The following is an 18,700-nucleotide window of genomic DNA, read 5'->3' as shown; positions in this document are numbered from 1 at the left end:
CTCATTCTCTCACTCTTTTTTCCTGTTTCTTTCTCATAGTTATAATTGAATAAAACCCTTACTATTTTCTTATTTACCTATTATTGTCTTTTGGCATATGGTCTCATTGGAACCTTAATTTGGGCTGAGGCAGCTCTCAAAAATCAGGTCATAACAGTGGGTGATGCACAATAGCTGGATGATTTGGCTAGGTCTGTATCCCATGCATAATGCTACATAGAATAGTTTGTTGGAGAACTTAATTTGTAAAAAATTAAAAGCAGAGGTATATTTACACATAAAGAGACAAACAAAAAAGGTGAGAAAAATTATTGCAAAGAGAATATCTCCTATTGGAATATTCTGCTTTTAATGTAATATCAGAATCAGATATTTCCAGCCTGCATCCCTACAATAAACACCCTTTGCTGCAAGAAAGTAACACATCATACCTTTTTCTGCCTTGCTTGTATTATGCTTTTCCAGTAGGAGGTAACGAGGACTTTCAGGAAGAAAAGGCAGAATGATGACTTGTACCAATGCAGGAACAATGATTGCTCCAAATAAGAAAGGCCACCGAGACTCCTGCAAATGGATGCAAAAGTAAGTCAGTAATACTGTCCCATAGTGATACTGGCAAGAAAAAATCGCTTTGATGGGAAACCTTGTAATTTTTCATCATTCAATATAGTGTGTCAGTGACCAGGGCAATGTGCTCTTCCTGAGCTTAGTAAGTGGTTTGAACACCTCCCCCTTAGATCACCTTACTCAAGGATCAAGGAAGGCAGAATTCAAGCCACCAACTGAATGAGAATAAGAAGTGAGACACAGGGAAGTTGGAAAACAGCAATACATAACATGTTTTTCCTTTGTTTCAGCATCAACAACTATACATGTAAAATATATACAGTCAAACATAAAACCTGCACATCATACACACACACAATAGTATTATCCATTAGCTGCAAGAAACAGTACATTGCTCTATGAAAGATTTTTGATTTGCTTTTTATTATGCTAACTTCTAAAACCTTGAGGTAAACACCCATAAATATGCTCCCACTTGCCATTGGTGGCATGAGTTGATGGAAACTTCTCCATCCCTTCCAAAACTTACCAGGTGATGCCTATTCAGCTTTATGGTGAGACACTGGCCCAGGTTGCCCAGGGAGGCTGTGGCTGCCCCAACCCTGGCAGTGTTCACAGCCAGGTTGGATGAGCCTTGAGCAACCTGCTCTGGTGGGAGGTGTCCCTGCCCAGGGCAGGGGGTTGGGACTAGATGATTTATAAGATCCATTCCAACCCTTAAATTCTGTGATTCTATGATTCTATGGAACGTGTACTCTACTTGCTTTTCACTTAATTTACATTATCCATGTTAAAATTCTTCATCCCACTACAGAAAAGAAATAGGAGGACTAAAATAAATTTAAAATGGCTGAGAATCAGACTGAATCAGACCCTCTAAAAAGAATTAAAAGAAGAAGGGAAAAGGATGGTTTCATAACCTCTTTAAGGAGGAATGCTACAGGGCACAAACTGGGACAACGCTCAGAAGCAGTAAAAAGCTAAAGGCAAAAACCAGCGTAGGTGTGACTTAGATGACACATTAACACCTTGCCTCAGTTGTCAGCAGTAAGGAGAAGCACACAGACACAGCTGAGAGAAATGAAAACAACTACATCCCATTTTATCTCAGGGAAAACTTAAAAGAGCATTAAATATTTTAATTACACGGGACCTGATTCATCACCTGTTCAGAATTGGTACAAATAACATGTCAAGGTGGTAAAATTTTAATTTTAAACTGTCACATTATGGATATTTGCTTAGGCTAGAGCATGAAAAACCTGGCTTTGAGGTATTTACAAAAGACAGCTAAATAGTAGAGCTAGTTTGACAACCACAGACTCATCTAAAGGTTGATATAATATAGTGCAAAGCTGCAGAGATATAAAAGGGGGGGGTGAGGGTTATATTTATCAATTGCAAATGAGACAAGATTAAGTTGTACCAGAATACAGTAAAGCAAAGGTTACAATGTCAGAAAATCATCAGCTAAAATGCAGAAAATGAAACTTACTGTAGCCATCAAAAGGTTGACAAGAAACTGGCATGGGCAAATGTCAGCAGGCACTGCTGGCAGGGAACTACTGGTCCATATCAAGCTCAATGACTTATTTAAACACCAGTTACATTTAATATCTTCAGCAATTAAGAAGATTATGATAAAACGTGAAGACACCCTCAATACAGAACAGGTTAACAATATAAACATAGATAAATTTTGATAGGAAGAACTGAATTGTTGACAGTTGGGAAGAAGTGCTGTCCTGACCTGGGCATGGGCACTCATTTTTTGAAAGACTTAGTGAGGCTTATTAAGTATCCCAGTATGAGATGGATGACAGGATCAAAAAGACTGAGTAAGGAAATACACAACTGCAACAGGCAGTTTTTCATGTTTCTTTAAGATGCAGAAGCACATTTAAATTTTTATCCTGGCAAAATATAATCACACACAGAATTACATCTAGTGTAATTTCTAGATGCCCTGAAGCATCTTGCCTCACCTCCTGCTGCAGCCACAGAAGGATGCAGGTGTCACATCTGCCAGTCCCAGAGGGACATCTAAGGTACCCTAGGGCAACAAAATATTACTGTGTGCTTATATTCAACCGATTGAGTTTTGTCCTCTCTAGCAGAGACTTGGCACGAAAACCTCATATCAGAAATATGTTTTTGCCTCACAGAAACATCTCATCCCTTCTCAGAACTGGCTGAGTAAACTTACTTGGGTGTGCAAAGCTGAGAAGGCTGTATGAGCCCAACATTTCTCTGTTAATTTGCTACCATGCCACATAAAGTATTCCTAAAAGTAAAGAACAACCATACTGGCCTGGGGCCAAGGACTGAAAAAGCACTGAGATGGAAATAATTTCTTAGGATTAGAACTGTCTTTTCTTCCTTGAGTCAAGGGTATGGCACAGTGGGGATGATCATGAGACAGCTGAGAAAAGAGGACTTCTATATCTCAGGCTTCAGACCAGCTACTCAAATAGGTGCAGAACAACTACCTTCCTCTTACCTTCCTTCTGCCACTCCAAACACTTCTACAACCTTTTCTGTCTGCAGAGAACACTAGTCACAGAATCAATCAGGTTGGAAAAGACCTCTGATCTCACAGTTACATCCCTGCTGGACACAGTTTTCTCTTTGCATGACCATTCCTGTAACCCACTTTGTCAAAATGTGTTTCAATAACAGAGTTACGAATTACTTACCTTCTTGTTTCAGAGGCAACCCAGATAATATGTGAATATTGCCTCTGTTCTACACCCACATGGATATTTATTTCTACATGTCACTACTACAGGTATAGCTCTGACAACAAGATTGCCCAAGTCTCAGTATCTTCCCAGACATTAAGCAGTACAGAGTCACCAGATTGAAGGCTGTACAAGTCTAATACAAAATTCACAGAAGTCAGTGGGAGGTTTTTGTTACTGAGTAAATCACCTTTGGAACAGGACTTTAAGCAACCTTGGAAGTGTCCAAGTTCCATGTTTTTCTGTTCATTAAATTGCATCATGTACATATTGATAAAGAGAATTTAAGTCTCTGTTACAAGTTCCCAAGATGTTTTTTGGCCCAACGTTTTATTGGAGTAACAAGTAGCTTTTTACTGCACACTTACATGGCATTAGTAGTCTTCATTTCTTATTTATTTCCAAGAAAAATAAACATTTCAGAGAAAAGCAATGAGAAATTTCAAGCTTTCAGATGGGATTATTATCAGCAGCAGCATTTGTACTTGAGCTCCTTTACAAAGAAATATTAGAGGTATGTTGGAGCTAGGCAAAATTTCTGAAAAAACTTCCTTTCAGCAATGCAGGTAGTCTCAGGTTAACTTCAATAAATAATAAAAAATAAAATAGTGAATTAAAATAATCGAAGAGGATAAGATTCAGTTCCTCAAACATGAGCATATATTATCACTTGATGCCCTCAGGTGCCTTGGATGTCCCTGTGGGACTGGCAGATGCCACATATACAACTCCAGACACCTGTATCCTTTTGGAGCTGCAGCAGGAGGTGAATAAAAATGCTCCAGGGCATCTAGAAATCACATTAGATGAAAATTTTTATGTGATTATACTTTGTCAAAATGAAGTTATTTAAGTTAGGTTAAGGTACATCAAGATTTAAAAAAAGCAACAAAAGACCCAGACCTAAAAATACCCCAAGCACATCTGTTGTTTTAAAAACAACTGAAATTGTTGAATATTTGATCTTAACACTTTTTTTAATGGCAAAACAGTCTGGTTTAGATTCACAAAAACAAAACAAAGAAACAAAAACCCAAAAAATCCCCCCCAAAAAAACCCAAAAGCCCTAAACCAACTCATTTTAATTTGACATTTACTTCAAGCTTAAAAAAATCCCCAAAATACTAATCAAGACTATACCTCCTGGTTTCTCCTGTTGCCCACAGTTTCAAATGCAAACTAAGAAAACCAAGTCTAGAAAATACATCCTAGTACTCAATATGATGCAAGCCTGGATCTTTTCAATACTGCATACTGCCAATCAGCCATGTGTTATTCAAACTTCAGGAACTGAAGCTTCACAACACAACTTTAACAGACTGAAACTCGTTTGCAAACATGAAGACACACAGAGCTGTTTTCCCATGCACTACTTAATGAGCTTTGTACAGAAAAGGGATGAATGAATATCCTTGTGTCTGTCTCAGGGAACCAATAAAAATTATTTACAATCTCCAGTAAATACATAATCTCAGCCAATCCACAACAGGTATAAACAAAATACCTCACTTAGTGTCACCATTAGAAATATATCAACACCCACCACATCCCACCAGCAAGGCTGATGTGACAGAGTAGACCTCTTCCCATGGGTGTTATTGAACTATGAATATAAAGGGTCCTGGGAGCATTTCTGCACCCTTATCAGCACGACCAAGGATCTCTGCCTGGTGCCTGCACAGCATCTTCCCTTGGCTGCATCACCTAACTCTTGAGTGAGGTGACCTTCAAGACCCTGATCATCACCTCACAGCATGTAATGAAGTGCAAGAGTCTTGATAAAGACATGGAAATTGCTTCAGCAATAAGAAACTTTATGCCTTATGTGTTACTGTGAAAAGGGGAAGGAAATTTCCCATTGCTAGAAAAGAATCATAGAATCATAAAATTTTAGGGGTTGGAATGGACCTTAGAGATCGTCTAGTCCCAACCCCCTGCCCTGGGCAGGGACACCTCCCACCAGAGCAGGTTGCTCAAGGCTCATCCAACCTGGCTGTGAACACTGCCAGGGTTGGGGCATCTCCTATCTCCGTGGGCAACCTGTGCCCGTGTCTCACCACCCTCACAGGAAAAAGCTTTTTCCTAATATCTAACCCAAATTTTCCCTCCTTCAGTTTGAACCTGTCACTCCTTGTCCTATTGTTGCAGCTCCTAACACAGAGTCTCTCTCCAGCTTCCCTGGAGCCCCGTCAGTTCCTGGAAGGTGCTCTGAGGTCTCCACACAACCTTCTCTTCTCCAGGCTGAACAGCCCCAACTCCCTCAACCTGTCTTCGTAGGGGAGATGCTCCAGTCCTTTTAAGAACTTCATAGTCTCCTCTTGACTTGTTCCAACAGAACCAGAGAATATTTTTTTAAGGATTTCCTTCTTCAAAATCACTACTTCAAGCAATTTTTAATCAGCATGCCTGGTACCAGTTTGCAGGAAGCACAGACAGATTTCCATCCAGATACACATCATCAATCCAGGCTCAGAAAGGCATACAAACATCTGGTGAATATCTGAATAAGCACTGAAACATTTTTCTGTTTTGTATTCAGATGTTCTTTGTAAGGGTGTTTCTCTGAGCTATTCTTATCAGATATCATCCCCTTATGGATTTAAGCAGCCATTTACAAGCACCAACATATCTCCTGCATCCTTTGCAGAAGGTTTAAAACACTCTTCAGGGGAGGCTCCAGCCTCTCATTCAGAGTTTTGCATTTTACTACAAGAGTATAAAGCAACTTTGCTTCTGTGCTTTTAAGAAACACTGTACAAGCTCAGCAGTCTAGTGAACTGTCAGGGACCAGGGTAACTTGGAGTTGCCTTTTGCAAGGCTGACTCAAAAGCAGAACAGTTTCCAGGAGTACTTGAAAGCACCTCCTCAGACTCTTGTTCTAAACTTTGGCAAATCCTGATCAAAAAGTTCCTGCAACCAGGGACCGGAATTATTTTTCCTGTGCTCTACACTAACTTTTGCTCTTAGGATCTTACCAAGAACCAGCAATATTCTAAAATAAGCTCCGTTAAATCAACGTGTTACTAAGGATATAAACTGCTCTACTGAAATGAACAGACTACTCACATATTTGGGCATACAGTTTAGTTAAAGTCTTTGAGCTCAGGTTTAAGCACCTTAGGAAATCACTTTTCAAAAGTTCAACATGGATACACTGAGATCTTTACACTCTAAGCTGTTCTATACAATTCTGTGTACACTTATTTCACAGAATGGTTGAGATTGAAAAGGATGTCTGGAGGTCATCTGGTTGACTCCCTCTGCTCATGGAGGGTCAGCTACAGCTGCCTGTCCAGGGCCATGTCCAGATGGCTTTTGAGTATCTCCAAGTATGGAGACTCCATGACCTCTCTGAGCAAACTGTGCCAGCTCTCAGTCTCACTTCCAATCAAAAAACAGTGTTTCCTGATGCTCAGAAACTGTTTCAGTTTGTGTCTATTCCCTCTGTCACTAAGCGCCACTAAAACATCCTGTTTCCATCCTCTTTGTGCTCTCCCTTCATCTATTTATACACATTGATAAGATCCTCCCTGAGCTGAGCTGAGCCTTCTCCAGGCTGAACAATCACAGCTCTCTCAACCTTTCCTCAGTGCTCCAAACCTGCATCATCTCACTGGTCCCTCTCCAGATTCTCTCCGGTCTATTCATGTCTCTTGTACTGGGGAGCCCACTCCAGGTGGGACCTCAACATAATCACAGCTCTCTCAACCTTTCCTCAGTGCTCCAAACCTGCATCATCTCACTGGTCCCTCTCCAGATTCTCTCCGGTCTATTCATGTCTCTTGTACTGGGGAGCCCACTCCAGGTGGGACCTCAACATTGCTGAGTAGAAAGATCACCTGTCTATTCATGTCTCTTGTACTGGGGAGCCCACTCCAGGTGGGACCTCAACATTGCTGAGTAGAGGGGAAAGATCACCTCCCTGGTGGCAGTATTCCTCCTACTGCAACCCAGAAACCCATTCACCACCACTGCTGGCTGAAGTTCAGCTTGGTGTCCACCCAAACACCAAGTCCTTTCCTGCCAAGCTGCTTTCCAGCATGTGCTGGTGCCTGGGACTGTTCCTCCCCAGATGCAGGACTTGCACTTCTCCTTGTTGAACCTCATGAAGATCCTGTCAGCTCATTTCTCCAGGCTGTTGAGGTCTTTCTGGATGGCAGCATAACTCTCTGGCTCATCAGCTACATCTTCTAGTTCTGCATCTGCTGAAAACTTGTTGAGGGTGCACTCTGCACCATCGTCCAGGTCACTAATGAAGATACTGAGCAGGACTGGACCCTGGGCTACACCACTAATTACTGTCCTCCAAACTAGATTTTGTTTCACATTGCTGTATTTCTAAAGTGTAGCTAGCAGAATTAAGGTGTCATATTTTTCTATTCTACACAGCCAGATGTTTGAAATTATCACAAACAGGATACTTTAGAAATTCAAGTGATCCTGGAAAAGGCTAAACTAGTGGATACTTTTGTCCTACTCTAAAGGAAACTACACCTTTTTATCTTCTGTGAACAGAATGCTTTAATTTCCAAGATTCTGCATGCAGCTGCAAGAGTATACCTGTCTCTTATTGCCACAGAGCTCTCTGTTCTATACTCTGAAGTAAATTCTCACTTGTAACTTGCAAGAAAAATATCTTTAACAATAGTCACTATCATAGCTGAAGGAGAAGATAAACACACAGAACAAAAGAGCTCACAGAAAAATATAAGGAAACTGGTTGATTCATACATTGTGTTATCATGCTAATGGTGTAAGATTCATTTCAAAAGCATTTGCAACCGATCATTTTGTCATTGGTGTCCACCTGCTGGTCCCCAGAACAATTCTGAATTGCTTTTTTTGCTCATCTATAATTTACTGACAGTTTTTAAGGAATCTTTAGTTCCGAGTCAAGAGTTTTAGAAAGAAGGATCAGTTAAGAAAAAAAAAAAAAAAGAAAAGAAAAGAAAAAACAAGGGAAAAATCACACTGAAAATGAAGCTTTGACAAGCAAAATCAAAGCTTATTTTCAGAACAGCCTTCAACTGCACAGGCTGTGCAACTATTCCATCACTTCCTATTTTAGTGCAAGTAACTTTTAAAAGAGCTTGGTAAATGAAAAATTCCTATATAAACTTTCCTAAAAGCACAACTATCTATCACAGCAAATAAGTCATTTTTAAGAGGTCTGGTAAAGAAAATTAGAGTTTGACACAGCATCTACAGAAAAGTGTAGTTTGACTTTTTTTAAACAGTCACAATTATTCCTTAGTAAGGTTCACTTGTGTAAACAACTAACTCGAAAGAGATTCATCACAGAGATCTGTCCTTACTAGACCTATAGTGCAGTTCACTGGTCCTTTTCCAAATTTAGTTCAACTTGCTGCAAAAATTGATATTTATATCAATAACAGAATTTCTTTGCTAAAATAATCAGGTGTGGGGGAAGAACAACTTGGCCAGTGTCACCATGTGTCACAGACCTATCTCCAGCTAACTCCTTTTTTAAAAACAGGTAATCTCTAGCCAGTTATGGATTAAAATTGTTCAAAATCCTCAAAATAGGGTAATTTAAAACCAACTCATACTGCTTCTGTGACAAACAAAAACATCTGATCAATACAGTTTGTAACCATAACGACTTACAAAACAGTTTTGTAGCATGATAAATTCCAAATGTATTTAGAGAAAGATTGAGGAGAGTCTAGAAAAGACAGCATGTCACTTTCAGACAAATTCTGTCTTCTCTGGTGTACTTTGTTTTGCATTGCTTTGAGTGTTTCTCCAGCATGGGGTTATCCATAAGAGCTGTCTAACCCAGACTTCTCTCCTCAAGAAGCCACTTCCCATCCCTGATCATTGCTGCTCCCTCCTGTGCCTTGTGTGTAAGAAGATTACACTCTTTTTAAAACAGAATGACCAAAGCTACATTGGAGAGACGGAGACACTGAGAAATTTACAGTCTTTCTGTTCACTCTACTTTTTTTTTTTCTGGAAGCACTTACAGCAGCAATAGGGTTTATTCAGCATGTGTTGCCCTAATAAGCCTTAGGATACAAGCAAAGCAAGGTTTTTAGGATGACATACTATCCACTATGAAACAGTGCAACAATAGAGTTAGAGCAGCTTGTGGGTGCATAGAAACACTTGAAATGTTAAAGTAAAGGGAAAAAAAATTCTACTTTTCCATTAGCCATTACCTATGGCAAACAGCTGTTCTGGTCAGAAAAGCAGCCAGAGCCAGTCAGGCACTGGGGGCAACTCTGGGGAAAACATTGGCAGCTTGGCAAAGCCTTACACACCTTGCATAGGAAAGGGGCTCAAAGCAGAAGTCTAAGGAAAACATGGCAACAATTTCAGCTTTACCTGCCCTGAATACTTATACACACTGTGAAACCTTTTTTTTCCTCCTCTTTCTCATATCTGTACCCAGATGAAAGAGCTGATGAAAGAGATACTGAGGCTCAATGTATATATGAACATTGTAACTACACCAAATGTGATCATAAACTAAATCCTCATTTAAGGAAAGATTAAAGCTCCTCTTCATTAAACAAGCAGAAGCTATGGAAAAAGACAGTCTGGTGGTTTACAAGCTTTGAAAGATGTTACCATGCTAAGGAAAACCTGTGGAGCAGGACATTAGGTGCAGGAGGAACTAGGTGAGTTAATTACAGAGTGATACGGAAGGTTACTCAGAATATGCCATAATCAGGCCAGACAATATTTCCCCAAGACAGTAAGTGTAAATTCGAACATTCAGGTTTACAATGCACTGGCCTTTGCTTTGCAGGGAGCAATCTGTCAGGGAAAATAGGCCTGGTAGAACTGCAGAATCACAGAGAGCATGGAAACACCTGAAGGACAGTGTTCAAAGAAGTGACAGGTCTGAGACTGTTCTTCCTTATCTTAATATCTGCTTTTTCCTTCAGTCAGATAAAAGGAAAGCTGCACGTGCTATACAACTAAAAATTCCCTGAATTAAATAATCTTGCATCCAGTAGCAATAATTCAGCTCCCACATTACAGCAGAACATCATTGCACACCTGTGGGTCTGCACCAAGTTGTCATCTACAGTTGCCATGGCTTCCTGAAGAATGAAGGGCTCTGGCTTCCAGAACACTAAAATAAGATGCTAGCACATGAAAACAAGCACACAGCTCTCAGCAGCCAGGGTGGTGGATAGAAGCAGTTCACCAGCACAAAAAGTCATCATGCTCTGTACTCTGACCACCAAACCCATCGTGTAATTACCCAGACCTCAGTGGAGACATAGTAGATATGATTTCCCATAGGTTATGACCTACAGGAATCAGAATATTGAATGAAAAAACATTGCTGAGATTTGTTGGATGGGAGGGAATTAATACAGAAGAAAGAAAGTAAGAATATCAAGCCACTGCAGCAGAGGACCATTGCCAGAGCTCTAGTTTTTCTCCTTTGGATAATCACTCTTGGGAAGCATTGCATGCTAAAAACACATTCTTTAAACTCAGTGCTCTAAATTTAGTACCTTTAGAGACAAATAGGATAAAACCCTCTATATTCAGAATCCAAAAGAATGCCTGTATTTAGGTTTTACAATTATTATTAATTTTTTTCATCTAGTCTTTTATACTGTCTTTTAAAAACTGGATGTAATTGTATTTGTCAAGTTCATGTCAATATGACAGGACACAGCAAAAAAAGTAAATGCATTTCTGTAATATTAATAATCTACCCTCAATAAAGGGTAAATTGAATCAAACCATTTGCTTTTAGGGGAGCTGAACAGGGTAAGTGACCCCAAAGATAAAGGGATAGAACATGAGAGCTGTTCAGACAAAAATAGAAGTGTCAGAGAGGATGTTACTGTGTATTTACAAAGGAGCTGAATTTGCATGGATGCAGGAGGACAAGCTCTTCTCACTTTTCAACAGTTTACTACTTTTGCAGGCTGTTGGAAGGGATTCTGAGTTCAGGTTTCACTGTGAGAGGATTGCTGCAGAGGTTTCCTCCACACCACCTTGAAGATTCATCTCTGAATGGAAAGTACCTGGTTGAACTAGACGACCCACTGTGGTTCCTTCCAACCTTCCCCATATTGTGATTCTGCATTTCTAAGTGCCAGACTGAACAAACCTCGAGTTCACTTATCCAGAGTAATGATGACATCCAGTGGCCACCAAGTTAATCTCAGCCTGCCAAACTCAGTCACACACACATTCGTTTAGAAGACATGGAAGAAACCACTTTTCAAAGCGCTTCAAAACAGAAAAAGGATGGTTCTGTTGTCCATTTTTTCAAGAACTCGGTCAAAATATGAAAATATGGCTCTTAAATCATGCTTGTGTTCTTTGACAGAAAATATCTGTTAAATACTCACTTGCCCAAATATTTCTGGCAGGCCCAGGACTTGACCAGTGAAAACACCAATACAGATGAAAATTGCTGTGACCTGACCCAATGAACCACGGATTTCCTTAGGAGATATTTCACTCAAATACATGGGAAGGGCACTTAAGGAAATGCCTATGAAGAAAGAAAAGAAACCATACATTAAGTCAAAACTTCTTTTCATTATGCCAGCTATGAAACAAAAATCTGTTGAAAGGAGTCTGAGGCCTAATCTGCTAGCAAGACTGGCATATAAACATGCAAAGAACAGAATTATAGCTATCCACAGGTAACATGAATTGTTTTCTCTGCGTGTCTAATTACTCTTGCACCATTTAATAGCCATGGGATTGATTATCTGTTACAGATCTACAGTGATGTGCACAGGCTGCTACTTCATGAGGAGCACTGAAGGTTACTCAGAGATGAGAACCACCAGGAGAACAGATTTTATGTTCTAAATTTGCCCATCCTAAAGCAAGCTAAATCGTGTTAGCACTGGTGAGGGTAAGGAAAAAAAACAAACCCCAAAACAATATATCAGAGAGTCAGAGCAGACACTGTCAGATGAAATATTTTTACTGTGAACAGTATTAGTAGATGTCCCTCTCAACACAGGCTTAGAGCTGCAATGAACTCTTCACAGTAGGCATAAAATAAGTGAGAATCCTGCTCAAAAATGCGTGGCCCTGGGCAGTACAATGACAATATTTACACAGCTCCAGAAGTTTAGTCATTTGATGGTAATCTGAGACAAAAATTAGCAGCCAGCACCAAAATTTCACATCGAGTGACCTGTGAAGTTGCTGAGACCCTTAATTCTAGCTGCAGTGCCTCCATGGTTTACTTTTAAACTGGGAAGATCAGAGTGCTAGGAACAATTGATGATGTACCAAACCTTCCTTAATCCTGCTGGTATTAGCATGGGGTCCAACAACTTCTAAACGCATGGCAACAAGCAGTGTAAGGAAATAGGCTACACTCTCCTAGCCAAAGGATTTTCATGGCATAAAACAAGATATGCTCTACCAGGGGTGGAAGATGAAGGGTGGGGGAAGAACCAGGGTGGATAGCAGTGATCAGCATCCATTCCAGTGTCTTCTCCAAACATCAGATCCTCCAGCCTTTAGTCTGCTGTTTTGTCCCAGTGAAATCAGTGTGGCTATGGTTAGTCCCTGAAGTGCCTTTTTAATGTAAAGAAAGTTCTAGCAGGGGGAGAGGAGAAAGTTTATGCATAGCACAAGCATTTCAGACATGTAGAACATGACCAAAGCTTACCTGCATCAACACCCATGACAACACGGCCCAGTATAAGCATTTCAAAGGACCCTGCCCACAAGGAGAGGGACATCAACAATGCAGCTGCCACTGCAAACACATTATTGAGCAGTAATGTACATTTCCTAAAAGGAAAATATAATTTATGTAGAAACCAGCATCATGACAGTTAGATCTAGTCATATTCAAAGCACAGTAAGCTATTATCTGGGGCTGGGTGGTATGAGTTAGTGGTATATGTGTTACAGTGGCAATGGTAGGTTGACAGGTGAACTTGATGATCTTCCAACCTTGATAATTCTATTATTCCATGACTCTATTATTCTTAAATATCTATAAATAAAAAGTGCCTAACAAACTCTGCCTCTTAGATGTTATGTAGAGTTCCAAAATTCAGTGCTACACCCAAATGGATACAGTTCCAAACCTATACCAGAGCTTAAAAATAAAACATATCAGAGCTAACTAAAGATCTGTACTTCAGAGGCACAGCAATTAGCCATCCTATGCATACCAAGAGCCCAAGTGCCATGCCCTAAGCTGTAGATGAATATAAACAAGCATACTCTAGGTACATATCTGTATGGAGGAACCAAAGAATCCACTTGAAATGGCAACAAGCTGATATAACTAGAGGCATTTTAATGCTACATATTTTTTTTGCCACTTTGAGAACTTCCCAGCAATAACACACTTCTGTCATTATAACTCATCCTTAAATCCACAATGTTAAAAACATACATTGAGGAAAATTATTTCCTGCTTGCAGAGTTAGAAAAAACATTTGGGTTTACACAAGTATTAAAAATCAACCCTTTTCTAAAAATTGTTGAAATTAACCAGAATTACATATTGATTTCTCACTTTTAAAATTAATTCATTCTGCAACAGTTAAATAGAACATTAAACAACAAAATCAAAAATATATATTAAAATTTTTGAAACATTTCCATTTCTCCTTCACACTATACTGACAGCCGTTTCTCACAGTTTTCATCTCTCAGAACTTTCTGCTCAAGTTTGAGGGACTCATTAATTCCAAAGTAAATCCATAGCTTCTTGCAGAAGAGAATGCTTTAGAAAATAAATGATAGGCAGGATTTCATGGGCCTTTGACTGTTAGATTCAACTACATCATAGAATCATAGAATTTCAGGGGTTGGAATAGACCTTAGAGATCATCTAGTCCCAATCCCCTGCCCTGGGCAGGGACACCTCCTCATTAGATCAGGTTGCTCAAGGCTTCATCCAACCTGGCTTTGAACACTGCCAGGGTTGGGGCATCTACTGCCTCCCTAGGAGACACATCCAAGGTCTCATTTCCTGAACAAATGGAAGAGTGGTTAGAGATATAAGATCCACAGCTCAGCTGCAATGATTCTTCATTGAAAGATTAAGTAGAAAACCCACCCAGAACTCAGAAAATTGCTGCTACCTTACACACATCTCTCCACAAAAATGGAATTAAGTGGCTGTCTGTGAAATTGCTGCCTGCAGGTGAATGGCTGGAGAGACCATTATGCCTCCCTAGCATTGGCCTCCGCAATCCCTTGAGCATATTGCTCTGGGTGCTCAGGATACACAACAGTAGCTTCTCTTCGTTAGAAGAGAATTTATATGATGAAATGTCAAAGCCACATTCGAATGTGGGATTTAGGCTTATGTGGATGAAGATTCCCTTTCAAACAATTACATCTCTCTTGAAGTAAGTAGGGCCTAGGAATGCAGTAATTTGGAAATTATGTTATTAATCTTACAGCAATATGACTCAAGAGTGTTCTTCCTAAAGTCATACATTATTTCTGACTAATGCTTTTGATCCCCTTTAGCTCATGATTCTGTGACAGTGTAAATGGAGCTCAGTCTCACCATACACACAACCCTCCAGCCTACACTGGAGCAATTTAACAGCAAAGCATTTTATTGTTCTGTCAACATTTCACCATGTGCTCCTCAATTACCATAACGATGTGTCAGTCTGGGCTCCTAGACCAGACAAACACACTGCACCGTGATCAGTAAACTCCAGAACCACATTTTGGTGAGCAGCCTTTATCCACACAACTCCTTCCTATCTCTACTCAAGCACTCAAACCCATATCTATAACAGAGCTGTTTTCATGGCTTAATGAAGATAAACATCATAAACAGGGGCAGAGTCTGCAAGTGTAAAGGTCTGTCCTGGTAATATGACCAGCTCTAATCAAAGTGGTACAACTATGAGAGTTCGTCCATCACTTTAACAAACCTACACACAAAGCTGTTCTACTCTTCCCCAAAAATTCAAGTCTTCAATGAACCCATTTTTTACTTGTCTTTATTTTAATAAAGACTCAGCAATATTCTGGAAATTAATGCCAGAGTTAGGCACAGTTTCATATATTTAACACATGTGTAAAAGCCAAATTGATGATTTGGCAGAAGAAATGGAAAAACTGAAAAAAACGCAATGTGGCTATGAAAAATATTTAAGAATTTAAAATCAAATGGTGAAGTGACAGCATAAATTAATGAATAATGGATAACAGAAGGGAATACTGACTTGTTGCAAGCATGAAACGGAAGAACCTGAAAATATACTCTTTGAGGTGAAAAATGGGATGTGGAAGGGTTGGGAGAAGGACAAACAGACCAAGCAGAATACAATCTAAAGGAATGGAAACAGTAAAAATGTAAAACAGAGAAGTAAGAACACTGGAGATTGATGCTTATATTTTAGCATCCATGATGACCTTCTCCTCTAATGCAACTGATAAAAAAATATCAAGTTTTATAGAATTTACAATTAAGAAAAACCCAAATGAGTGGTCATGACAAATGCTGCAGTGGTGGGGTTTTTCTATACCCTTCTAAATGTAGGTAAATTATAAATTACCTTGACAATTCTCTTTGGAAGACTGTATGAAACAAAAATTTGACAGAAATATCTAGTTAGTACCTGCAGCAAAAATGCAAACACACACCAGCATGAACATTCCTAAACTACTCATATTCTCTGTGGTCAAATACTGCATTGTATAGAACAGGGACAGCATCCCCAAGCTTGAGGAAGACCAAACACAAACTTCATCCTAGTTTAGTCCTTCAAACTGACACAAGGAAGGAAAAAAAAAAAAGTCAATTTTTATTACTGTATGACAACAAATGTTGTTAAGAAGCAAATGAGATATATGGATAACTTTTTTTGTTTACAGTAAGATACTCAGCAGACTTGTGAAACAAGAATCTGCCAGTCCCTTGTGAAATCTTTTCTATTTTATGGCATTTTCCCTTTGCACTCTTGACAATTCCACTTCCTTGACATCTCAATCCACTGCCCCGTTCAGAGCTCCTGTGACTCAAAGGAGGCACAGGAAGGCCAGAGAGAAAGGTATGAATTTTACTCTTGGAAATTCCTATCTCTTAGAAATGGGCTTTCATGATCTAAAGATATTGAAATTTGCATTCTAGTGAAGGGTTGTTTTTTAAAAAAATAAAAGTCAATCCTTCTGGAGAGACTAAGTGAGAAACTGCTTTAGAGAATACAAATTTTTCAGTACACTTACCGTCCTAAGAACTTCACAATTGGGGTAACAATGATGGCACCCACAAGGCCACCAATGGCAAAAATAGAAACAGTTATGGACCAGAGGAGGGTCAGTGTGCCTTCATCCACTGAGAAGCCATATCTTCTTTCCCAAGTTTCATTGTAAAACTTCTTGATATACTGAAAGAAAAGCCATCATAATAACACGTGTAAAAATATCACACTTCAAGAATACGACTGAGAGAAACAGAAACAAAAAATCACAAACAACCCAGTGGCTTGCTTGCAGGAATCACCCATGCTTTTCTACCTGCCTCCTCCAAAAAATGGAGCCTCACTTCTAGATGCAACTGTAGTAAAACTAACAGAATCAGTCAAAGCATACATATGTGTAACACCATGGCAGACACAAAATTGGTGGAGAAAGAAACTACAGGTAGACATGAATGTTCAGGACCAGCTCACTTTTTAGCCTTCAATGTGCCAGCATTTATACTCTTTTTTCTGCTTTTTCTGCTTTCCTCATATGAGTACAACTACAGGATTTTGAAGGATGACTTCTAACGACTTCTCTGATGTTTAATTACACCGATTTCTTCATCTTTCTAAAAGGTAAAGGTGTCATAGCTCCAGGATGACATTTTAACATAGTCTCTGTATTTCCTGCAGAGACATCACCTATGTATATTTTTTTTTAGTCAGGCTCCCTCAATTTGATGGTGTTCCCATTTTGAAATCAAGGAAATGCCACCATGGTGCCTGATGCTCTGGCAAGGATACAGTGCCAGGCAGTTGCAGTCACTAAAGCAAAAGGGCACAGCATGGTCTGCAAAGCTCTCTGTGTCACCACTCCCCAATAAACTCAACAATATCACAAAGTTTAATCTTGGCACTTTCCCCCAGTTTCTTCTTTGATTTCCTTCAGCATATAATAGCTCCTAAATTTTCCTGGTACAGGACTCAACAATATAAGCCACTACATTTTCCCTGTTCAAAATAGGAATTTCAAACTTTACCTAAAGTCTGGCCTTGGGCACTTTGAATATACGATTTGAGGACATTATTTGGTTTGAATCACCACCTCTCCATCTGCAAAGTGCCTAAGAAAGGTGGAGGTAGAATGCACCACTTACTGTCTCCCTTCTATCAAGTTTCTAGTAGACCTCTTGTGCACTGAATTAAAAGGAGGACAGGGATATTTCCCCCATCCTATCTGTTCTAAACAGACAGGGGAAAAAATAAGAAAAAAAATAAGAAAAAAGTCAATCTGATGCTTGCTCCATTTAGAAGAAACTCACAGCAAGCTTCCAAATGAATCTGCCATTAAATCTGGTAATACTTCTTTTCTCTTTAATACCAATATTCAGATTATATTTAGAGCCAGAGATCTTTTTGTTTATTTGAAGTTTATTTTTTATAGTAATGAATACTAAGAGAACACACTTTCAGAACACTATTAGCATTTCTTGTTAATGATAATGATTAAAAATAGAATGCAAATTATTCTCCCCTTGTCTTATGATTAATTTTCTCAGCATAGCTTTGTTATTTAGAAGGAGACATCAAATAACTGCAAGTATTGAAGAAAAGTACAAATGACAAGACTCAATAGTCACAGATAGATGCTCTGATATGTACAGCACCTATGTCTGGATTCTCATTGCCAATAAATGCTAAGCTAGAAACATATAGGTTTTAAGGAGATGAACATGAAACAAAACAAATCTGAACAAATCCAGTGGATTTGAATCCATTGAATTTTGTGAAAGGCTCCTTTGGGATTTTGATAAGGTGTCTCAATAACCCAAAAAACATAGAATTTTAGGAGTTGGAATGGATGTTATAAATCATCGTGTCCCCCCCCCTGTCCCTGGGCAGGGACACCTCCCACCAAAGCAGGTTGCTCAAGGCTTCATCCAACCTGGCTGTGAGCACTGCCAGGGTTGGGGCATCCACAGCCTCCCTGGGCAGCCTGTGCCAGTGTCTCACCAAAAACCTGTATACAAAAATTTTAGTTCCTAACCAAAGCCTACAAGAAAAGGCAGCTGACTGGTATCAATATCTTATATTCTCAACTGCCCCAGTTCATTACAGCTGTAGTGCAAAGGTTAGAAAAATAAGAGGCATATAAGGGATATATACATCTATTTATATATATATATATATAAATCTAATGCATATGTTTTAAATATAAGGGAAATATTTCCCTTGTCTTTACCCATAGTTACA

At 39.3% G+C, this 18,700-nt stretch overlaps 1 protein-coding gene across 1 annotated transcript in view; it reads right to left on the bottom strand.

Annotated features, from left to right (window-relative positions):
• SLC2A9 (solute carrier family 2 (facilitated glucose transporter), member 9) overlaps positions 1 to 18,700 on the bottom strand; it is a gene marked incomplete at its 5' end in the record, with an annotated part of 56,273 nt that overhangs the window by 34,538 nt on the left and 3,035 nt on the right. Inside the window, 4 exons of the mRNA XM_009083624.1 lie at positions 432 to 564; positions 11,657 to 11,802; positions 12,946 to 13,070; positions 16,491 to 16,651. Of these exons, the coding sequence (XP_009081872.1) occupies positions 432 to 564; positions 11,657 to 11,802; positions 12,946 to 13,070; positions 16,491 to 16,651 (565 nt within the window). The remainder of the gene's footprint in view (positions 1 to 431; positions 565 to 11,656; positions 11,803 to 12,945; positions 13,071 to 16,490; positions 16,652 to 18,700) is intronic.

Source organism: Acanthisitta chloris, unplaced genomic scaffold (assembly GCF_000695815.1).
Source record: "Acanthisitta chloris isolate BGI_N310 unplaced genomic scaffold, ASM69581v1 scaffold14000, whole genome shotgun sequence".
NCBI lineage: Eukaryota > Metazoa > Chordata > Aves > Passeriformes > Acanthisittidae > Acanthisitta > Acanthisitta chloris.
Note: the sequence above shows the minus strand (reverse complement) of the source record. Positions and strands in the feature narration are given on the sequence as shown.